Source organism: Pristiophorus japonicus, chromosome 10, assembly GCF_044704955.1.
Source record: "Pristiophorus japonicus isolate sPriJap1 chromosome 10, sPriJap1.hap1, whole genome shotgun sequence".
NCBI lineage: Eukaryota > Metazoa > Chordata > Chondrichthyes > Pristiophoridae > Pristiophorus > Pristiophorus japonicus.
Genome location: NC_091986.1, coordinates 220,512,579 through 220,522,378, shown reverse-complemented (window position 1 = coordinate 220,522,378; position 9,800 = coordinate 220,512,579). Strand labels below are relative to the sequence as shown.

General features: G+C 51.3%; 1 protein-coding gene across 7 annotated transcripts in view; it reads right to left on the bottom strand.

Moving 5' to 3' along the window:
- Positions 1-431: 431 nt before the first annotated feature.
- Positions 432-9,800, bottom strand: part of LOC139275311 (nuclear mitotic apparatus protein 1-like) — a 100,810-nt gene continuing 91,441 nt past the window's right edge. For 6 of the 7 annotated variants that reach the window (XM_070892596.1, XM_070892593.1, XM_070892598.1 and 3 more), the window contains 3 exons: positions 8,386-8,502; positions 4,548-4,709; positions 432-3,044 (listed from right to left, as the gene is read on the bottom strand). In XM_070892596.1, the coding sequence (XP_070748697.1) occupies positions 3,003-3,044; positions 4,548-4,709; positions 8,386-8,502 (321 nt within the window). In that variant the 3' untranslated portion in view covers positions 432-3,002. Of the gene's footprint in view, positions 3,045-4,547; positions 4,710-7,104; positions 7,964-8,385; positions 8,503-9,800 lie in introns of those variants that run through there. The other variant, XM_070892599.1, reaches the window with a different exon arrangement.

The following is a 9,800-nucleotide window of genomic DNA, read 5'->3' as shown; positions in this document are numbered from 1 at the left end:
GCCCCCCTCCCCACCCACCAACCCTCCACCCACCCTAACCCCCGCACCCCACCCTAACCCCCGCACCCTCACCCCACCCTAACCCCCGCACCCTCACCCCACCCTAACCCCCGCACCCTCACCCCACCCTAACCCCCGCACCCTCACCCCACCCTAACCCCCGCACCCTCACCCCACCCTAACCCCCGCACCCTCACCCCACCCTAACCCCCGCACCCTCACCCCACCCTAACCCCCGCACCCTCACCCCACCCTAACCCCCGCACCCTCACCCCACCCTAACCCCTGTCCCCTCACCCCACCCTAACCCCCGCACCCTCACCCCACCCTAACCCCCGCACCCTCACCCCACCCTAACCCCCGCACCCTCACCCCACCCTAACCCCTGTCCCCTCACCCTCCACCCCACCCTAACCCTAACCCCCCCCCACTGAACCCAACACAAGGGCAGATCCACTTGGCCATTCCTTGTAGCACTGATACTGCCTCAAACAAGATATTGCATGGCTAACCTCAGCTTCCAACATCGTTGCTCAGGGCCCTCAGTATGTACAAAGACACACAAGGGCGTACACACATAGATGCATTTACACACGCATATGTGCACACAACACACGCGAGAGCACACATTTAAATGTGCAAACACACGCATGTGCGAGCACACAAATATGCACACCACACATACTTGCACACACAAACGTGTACACAACACACCTGCACGCACAAACAGGCACACAACACACGCATGTGCGTGCACCCATGAAACTTGGCCATGGTTAATGGAAACCTTTCAGTTTCTCTCCAACACTGCTTCACTGTGGACTGACTGACTGACTGACCTGGAGCAGAGGCTCCCAATCACACACAATCTCTCGTAGCTTCTCCAGGGCGGATGGGTCCAGCCAGATCCTCAATGGTTGCTTCTTAAAAAAGAGTAAAATGTGTCCCAGACTGGCGACAGGCATCTTAAAAATTAAATAAATTCATGCCTTCTACCAACTGGGACTTTGTCACAACCTCACAGCGTCCCGTGGCGAGGCTGACCCGAGATCGGCTATTTGTCTTTTAAGTCCAATATTCAACTTCATAATACCTACAAGAGCTTAAAACAGGCTTATTATAAACGCGCGATCACAGATTAATAATGTCTACAGATACATAACGTAGCACTAAGGTATACAGGAGCCAAACTTGTACAGAACCGAGACCTAAAGGAGATGCCTGCAACACTGACAGGCCTAATGTAGTGTTATACAGACTGGGAGAGCTGGGCCCCTCCATCAGCGGAGGGGGAAAGGGCACATACAGCAGCCACTGGAAAATCAACAAGGAATAATTTCATTCCCTCAAACTTTTACGGAGTGGATAATCGAATGACATCAGGCAAACTGAGCTACCAAGTCTTAGTGTGAGGGAGTCAAAGAATTCACCCAATATTCACTCTGTAAGCTTCCCCCTACCATTTGTGCCCCCCACCCCCCCCCCCCCCCGCCAAGTCAGCAGTCCTAACATCAGCACGTTGTACACAACGACACGGACTGGAGTCAAGGACGCTGCATTAGCAAAAGTCCGACTGGTCGGCGACACAGGGAGGGGGCAAGACTGGTCTGCTCCGCTAAGCTGAATCTGCCCCCTCCTCCACACCCTGCTTGGCTCAGCAATGCTCGCTCTCACCTCACCTCCTCCTCCTCCTCCTCCCTCCCCAATCGGAGGAAGATAGACGGCCTCATCCTTCGGTGAGCAGCCCAGAGCGGAGGGAACGAGGCAGAGTCACTGATACCAGCTCGGGGGGGGGCGGGGGGGAAAGAGAAAGGTGGTGGAGAGTCACAAGAACTTTCCACCCTGACATCACGCATACACGTGCGTGTTGGGGGGAGGGGGAGGAGAACGAGCAGGGCGAGATCACGCTGCGCGATATCAGAAGCGACAACTCAGACTGGGGAACCCCCCCACCCCCCGATTTCACAAAGGGTGTGGCGGGGGGCAGCAACCCGTTTGAAACCAAATGCAGTCAAACACTTGCTTAAAAACGGCAAGCGTTATTAGAACCTGATGTCACACGCCTTGATTTTAGCTCAAAAAAGGTAGGGGCAGAAAAGGAGAGAAAAAAAAAACAAATGCTAAAAGCCCCGGAAAGAATGGTTCGGGGTTCGGGGTCAGGGGTCAGGTCACTGGTGCTGGCTCCACAGGAGATTCCCAGCTGAAGGACAGTCACTCACTCCCAGGTCTCCATTCTCAATCCTTGCCTCCTGTACAGCCACGGTGCTCAACAGCTACAACCTAACTAGCTCCAGGAATACTCCAGGATAAAGCCATGCCATGGCAGTGACGACAATCACCCAGGGTCGGAAGGGAGGGGTGTGTGTGAGTGTGAGTGTGAGTGTGTGAGTAAGGCGCCTGGCTTTCCCCAAACCGGGTGCTGAAGCACACACAGCATCGGGAAGTGCTCCTGGGGGGGTGGGAGGTGGGGGGGGCCTGAGGGTGGCCAAACTCAGCCCCCTGCCCCCGCCCGGACCTCATCTTTTAGCAATAGAATAAATGTTACTTTTAAAGTTACGCACACAAGTGAGGGGTCGCGGGTACTGCCATTGGATGGCCTTATCGAAGGAGACACAGCCTGCTTCAAAAGCATCAACGGGAAAATTTACAGCGGGTAAAGACTTGCAAAAGGTCGTAAGAAATAATTTGATAGAAAGTTTGAGCGTCGATCCCAACACGCGAGCAACCAGTCACGAGCTTTCACAAACCGGGAGGCGGGGAGCAACAGATAACCTGCAGCGCCCTTCCGATCCGCCAGCACTCAACACACTGACCGCGATTCCGTCTGGCCGAGTTATTCGCTCTTAAGGCAAATCGTTTCGTTTAAAAAATAAAGTAGGAGCAAGCCAGGATTTTGCCCGAGTATGGTGGGGACAGGGATGGGTCTTCACAAACATCCAGTCCAGGGCTGCTCAAGTTCCTGCTCGAGGATCTCGTCAATCCCCCCCGCTGGCCGCCCACGCTTACATCTTCGGGGTCCTGGAGAATTTGCGTTTGCCGACGTCCTGAAACAGAGGGGGAAACGTTGGTCAGGGGGGCAAAGCAAACAGCATCGACCTGGTCACCTGGTTTTAGTTGTTAGTTGAGGGGTAAATATTGGCCACAGGACACCGGGGATTCCTGGGGTGGCAGGACTGTCGTATGAGGAGAGATTGGGTCGACTGGGCCTGTATTCACTAGAGTCTAGAAGAATGAGAGGGGATCTGATTGAAACATATAAAATTCTGACGGGGTTGGACAGACTGGATGCGGGGAGGATGTTTCCCCGGGGCTGGGAAGTCTAGAACAAGGGGTCACAGTCTCAGGATACGGGGTAGGAAATTTAGGACCGAGATGAGGAGAAATTTGGTGAATGAAAAGATGGTGAACCTGTGGAATTCTCTACCACAGAAGGCTGTGGAGGCCAAGTCACTGAATAGATTTAAGAGGGAGATCGATAGATTTCTAGACACAAAAGGCATCAAGGTAATGGGGAGAAAGCGGGAATATGGTGTTGAGATAGAGGATCAGCCATATTGAATGGCGGTGCAGACTCGAAGGGCCGAATGGCCTACTGCCCCTATTTTCTATGTTTCTCTGGTCAAAATTGGCAGTTGTTGGGAAGGGGATGCGGGAGGCAGTAACAGGGTGTGGATTTCACTGCGAAGGCCCTCATGGTGAAATAGCCCGCGCACACTCACGGGGCCCGTCACTTGGGACACAGTGCTGGGACCATGGCGAGTGCCTGCAGGGGCAGGTCGGATCACGACGGCCAGAAAGGAGACGATTCAGGAATGAGAGACTGGACAATGTCAAACCCGGTGTGCGATGCCCCACTACAGCACCGGGCAAGCAACACCGAGGCTGCAGCTGGAATACTCTGCCCCAGAGAGCTGTGGAGGCTGGGTCATTGAATATATTTAAGCTGGAGATAAGACAGATTTTTGAACGATAAGGGAGTGAAGGATTATGAGGAGCGGGCGGGGAAGTGGAGCTGAGTCCATGATCAGATCAGCCGTGATCTTATTGAATGGCGGAGCAGGCTCGAGGGGCCAAATGGCCGACTCCTGCTCCTATTTCTTATGTTCAAATCCCACCAGGGCAGCTTATAATCAGTACATTACAACTGGCGCCAGGAAAAGTGACCATGAAGCCATTGGATTGTCGTTAAAAACCCAACTGGTTCACCGATGTCCTTCGGGGGAAGGAAACCTGCCGTCCTTACCCGGTCGCGTGTGACCCCAGTCCCACAGCAACGTGACGGACTCTCAATACTTCCAGGGCAGCTAGGGATGGCCGATAAACGCCGGCAGCCCAACACGCATTAGAAACATAGAAAATAGGTGCAGGAGTAGGCCCTTCGAGCCTGCACCACCATTCATTAAGATCACGGCTGATCATTCACCTCAGTACCCCTTTCCTGCTTTCTCTCCATACCCCTTGATCCCCTTAGCCGTAAGGGCCATTAGAAACCCCATCAGCTTTTCCCCTCACTGTCCTGGAGCCCTGCCTTCGAATCAGAAATGTACCTTTTTAGCACTGGATTTGGGCGACTTCTTGGGCGACTTCTTGGGGCTTTTCTTGGATGTACTCCTGGGAGTCGCCCTCTTGTTGATGCCCCTCAGCAGGGAGTTGCCCAACTTGCGAGGAGTGTTCAAGACGGTGAACGTTATTGATTTCCGTCTGTCGTCCTGAGAGCAGAGAGAGAGAGAGAGAGAGAGAGAGAGAGAAGAGAGAGAGAAAAAAGGCAAGGGGTAAACGGAAAGGAGACGGGGGAGTCTCACCGTGCAATAGGCTCCACTCGGGGGGGGGAATTCACAAACCTGCAGCGGACGGCTTGGCTTCAGCCGGAAGCTCAACTCTCGATCTCCACCACAACACAGCAAGGGCGCAGGTGGGGGAGTTGATGCGACAATGTGCCATACCAGGGAAGAGAAGGACCAGAATTACTGAGCTTCCTGAACACGAGGCCCATCGCCAGGGGAGGGAAAACCAAACCACAATGCCCAACCACCGCTCTGACACCTCCCACCCCCCCATAGCCGTGGCCAGCATTAATACACAACATCGAAGCACCTCTTGAACAGAGAATGGGGAAATAATGCACAAAATGAGAGAGTACATTAGGATTTCTGCATTCACGAATGTCCTTTAGTTACACAGACATCCTGAAAGACTCCCTGAAAAAATGCAACATCCCCACCGACACCTGGGAGTCCCTGGCCAATGACCGCCCTAAGTGGAGGAAGTGCATCCGGGAGGGCACTGAGCACCTCGAGTCTCGTTGCCGTTTCTATAGGTATGTAAAGAGAAAAAGGTTAGTAAAGACAAACGTAGGTCCCCTGCAGTCAGAATCAGGGGAAGTCATAACGGGGAACAAAGAAATGGCAGACCAATTGAACAAGTACTTTGGTTCGGTATTCACTAAGGAGGATACAAACAACCTTCTGGATATAAAATGGGTCAGAGGGTCTAGTAAGGAGGGGGAACTGAGGGAAATCTTTATTAGTCGGGAAATTGTGTTGGGGAAATTGATGGGATTGAAGGCCGATAAATCCCCAGGGCCTGATGGACTGCATCCCAGAGTACTTAAGGAGGTGGCCTTGGAAATAGCGGATGCATTGACAGTCATTTTCCAACATTCCATTGACTCTGGATCAGTTCCTATCGAGTGGAGGGTAGCCAATGTAACCCCACTTTTTAAAAAAAGGAGGGAGAGAGAAAACAGGGAATTATAGACCGGTCAGCCTGACCTCAGTAGTGGGTAAAATGATGGAATCAATTATTAAGGATGTCATAGCAGTGCATCTGGAAAATGGTGACATGATATGTCCAAGTCAGCATGGATTTGTGAAAGGGAAATCATGCTTGACAAATCTTCTGGAATTTTTTGAGGATGTTTCCAGTAAAGTGGACAAAGGAGAACCAGTTGATGTGGTATATTTGGACTTTCAGAAGGCTTTCGACAAGGTCCCTCACAAGAGATTAATGTGCAAAGTTAAAGCACATGGGATTGGGGGTAGTGTGCTGACATGGATTGAGAACTGGTTGTCAGACAGGAAGCAAAGAGTAGGAGTAAACGGGTACTTTTCAGAATGGCAGGCAGTGACTAGTGGGGTGCCGCAAGGATCTGTGCTGGGGCCCCAGCTGTTTACATTGTACATTAATGATTTAGACGAGGGGATTAAATGCAGTATCTCCAAATTTGCGGATGACACGAAGTTGGGTGGCAGTGTGAGCTGCGAGGAGGATGCTATTAGGCTGCAGAGTGACTTGGATAGGTTAGGTGAGTGGGCAAATGCATGGCAGATGAAGTATAATGTGGATAAATGTGAGGTTATCCACTTTGGTGGTAAAAACAGAGAGACAGACTATTATCTGAATGGTGACAGATTAGGAAAAGGGAAGGTGCAACGAGACCTGGGTGTCATGGTACATCAGTCATTGAAGGTTGGCATGCAGGTACAGCAGGCAGTTAAGAAAGCAAATGGCATGTTGGCCTTCATAGTGAGGGGATTTGAGTACAGGGACAGGGAGGTGTTGCTACAGTTGTACAGGGCCTTGGTGAGGCCACACCTGGAGTATTGTGTACAGTTTTGGTCTCCTAACTTGAGGAAGGACATTCTTGCTATTGAGGGAGTGCAGCGAAGATTCACCAGACTGATTCCCGGGATGGCGGGACTGACCTATCAAGAAAGACTGGATCAACTGGGCTTGTATTCACTGGAGTTCAGAAGAATGAGAGGGGACCTCATGGAAACGTTTAAAAATCTGACGGGTTTAGACAGGTTAGATGCAGGAAGAATGTTCCCAATGTTGGGGAAGTCCAGAACCAGGGGTCACAGTCTAAGGATAAGGGGTAAGCCATTTAGGACCGAGATGAGGAGAAACTTCTTCACCCAGAGAGTGGTGAACCTGTGGAATTCTCTACCACAGAAAGTAGTTGAGGCCAATTCACTAAATATATTCAAAAGGGAGTTAGATGAAGTCCTTACTACTCGGGGGATCAAGGGTTATGGCGAGAAAGCAGGAAGGGGGTACTGAAGTTTCATGTTCAGCCATGAACTCATTGAATGGCGGTGCAGGCTAGAAGGGCTGAATGGCCTGCTCCTGCACCTATTTTCTATGTTTCTATGAGAGCATGCAGAAATCAAGCGCAGGCAGCGGAAGGAGCGTGCGGCAAACCAGTCCCATCCTCCCTTTCCCTCAACCACTGTCTGTCCCACCTGTGACAGGGAATGTGGTTCTTGTATTGGACTGTTCAGTCACCTAAGGACTCATTTTTAAGAGTGGAAGCAAGTCTTCCTCGATTCCGAGGAAACCTGCGGCCCTTACCCGGTCTGGGCCCACACGTGACTCCAATCCCACACAACCTGTGCCCTCTGAAGTGGCCCAGCGAGCCACTCCGTTGTATCCAACCGCGTGGGAGGAACATTAGTCGTCGCTTAACTTGCTGTGACAGACCTGCCCTCTTTCAAATCAAATCAGCCAGGCCAGTAAAATCTATTCACGACGCTTGGCCTGGTAAGACTTTGTGTGCGCACGCACGCCTCACCCCTCAATCTGCAGAATCTGACACCCGACAACACCAGGGATGGGAGAGAGAGAGGGCGATATAAAATTCCCCACTACGGCACAAGACGAGAGACACAGGGGGAAGTTGAAAGCAGTGGACACAGGGTAAATCAAGAAACCAAAGTTACCTCCTCATCACTACCTCGTTTATCTAGTCTCTAACTTTCAAAATAAAAAGTTTACAGATGGTACAAGAACGAACTTGCATTTCTATAGCGCCTTTCACAACCTCAGGATGTCCCAAAGGGCTGTACAGCCAATGAAGAACTTCTTGAAGTGCAGCCAATCGTAATGTAGGAATGAACTGGAGACACAAGTTGAAATCCCATCACGGCAGCCGGGTAATTTCAATTTAGTTAATTAAATAAATCTGGAATAAAAAGTTTCCGCCGTTAATGGTGACCATGAAACTAGCGGATCGTCGTTAAAAACCCATCTGGTTCACTAATGTCCTTTAGGGAAGGAAATCTGCCGTCCTTACCCGGTCTGGTCGATGTGTGACTCCAGGCCCACTGCAACGTGCTTGCCCCCTGAAATAGCCCAGCGAGACAGTCAGTTGTACCAGACCGCTACCAAGTACAGCAGCTCACCACCACCTTCTCAAGGGACAATTAGGGACGGGCAATAAATGTCGGCCTTGCCGGCGACGCCCACATCCCGGGAACAGATCATCTATTTTAGTGACGTTAGTTGAGGGATAAACATTGGCCCCAGGACACCGGAGTACTTATAAATGCAAGTTCTTTCTTCCGATCGGAATTGTGACTCCCTACCGCAGCGAGAGAAACGCACCTGGTTCTTGGCCTTATTTTGAGCCGTGCGCTTGGCCTGGTTGGTCAGCAAGTGGCCACGCTTGTCCTTTTCCTTCGGGGTCAAGGGACGTGGAAAGCAAGTCAGTTGCTTCTTGGCCTGCAAATTAAGGAAAAATATAACCACCGACCGATTTTACAAAGCAGTCCCGGCACCGCACAATGGCAGATCCATGTGTGCAACCATCATTCATTCGAGGGAGTCTGAACCTCACAAACCCTCCCAACTTGATCAACATTCAGATTGCATGCCCCTCACAGGAGTACTTGTGCAGGAACAGGCCTTTAGACCCAACCGCTCCGTGCCGGGGTTTATGCTCCACTCGAGCCTTCTCCCGTCTTTCCTCGTCTAAATCTATCTGCATAACCCCCTATTCCCTTCTCCCCCATATACTTGTCCAGCCTCCCCTTAAATGCATCGATACTATTCACCTCAACCACTCCCTGTGGCAGCGAGTTCCACATTCGACATAGAAATAGGAGGAGAAGGCCATTCGGCCCCTCGAGCCATTTAATAAGATCATGGCTGGTCTGATCTTGGGCTCAGCTCCACTTCCCTGCCCACTCCCCGTAACCCTTTACCCAGAGAGCGTGCAGGGAGTGAAGAGGTTCCTCCTGAATTCCCTATTGGATTGATTAGCGACTGTCTTGAATTGATGGCCCCTAGTTCTGGTCTCCCCCACAAGTGGAAACATTTTCTCTACGTTGACCCTATCAAACCCCTTCATAATTTGAGGCCTATTGGGTCACCTTGCAGCCTTTTTCTAGAGCAAAGAGCACGAGCTTGGCTCAGCCTTTCAGGACAGCTCGAGCCTCTCAGTTGTGGCATTACCCGTGGCTGGTCTCTTCAGAAGCTACGCTCCCCCAAACGGCATACTCTGCAAGTGGCACTGGGCCACAAAAACAGGGCCTTCACATCCTCAGGACTTCCCAAAGCGCCTTACAGCCAATGATGTACTTTTTGGAGTGTTGTCACGTTGTAATGTGGGAAACGCGGCAGTCAATTTGCACACAGCAAGCTCCCATATCATCTGTTTTAGTGATGTTGGTTGAGGGATAAATATTGGCCTCAGGTCACTGGGGAGAACTCCCCTGCTCTTTGAAATAGTGGCCGTGGGATCGTTCATACCCACGAGAGAGGGCAGATGGGGCCTCGGGTCAACATCATTATCCCATTGTGGTTTGTGGGAGCTTGCAGTGCGCGTATTAGTTGTCGCGTTCCTACGTTACTACAGTGACTACATTTTTTTTTAAAAAGTACTTAATTGGCTGTGAAGCGCTTTGAGACGTTCTAAAGTTACGAAAGGCGCTGTAGAAATCACAGAAATTTACAGCACGGAAGGAGGCCATTCGGCCCATCGTGTCCGCGCAGGCTGACAAAGAGCTACCCGGCCTAAT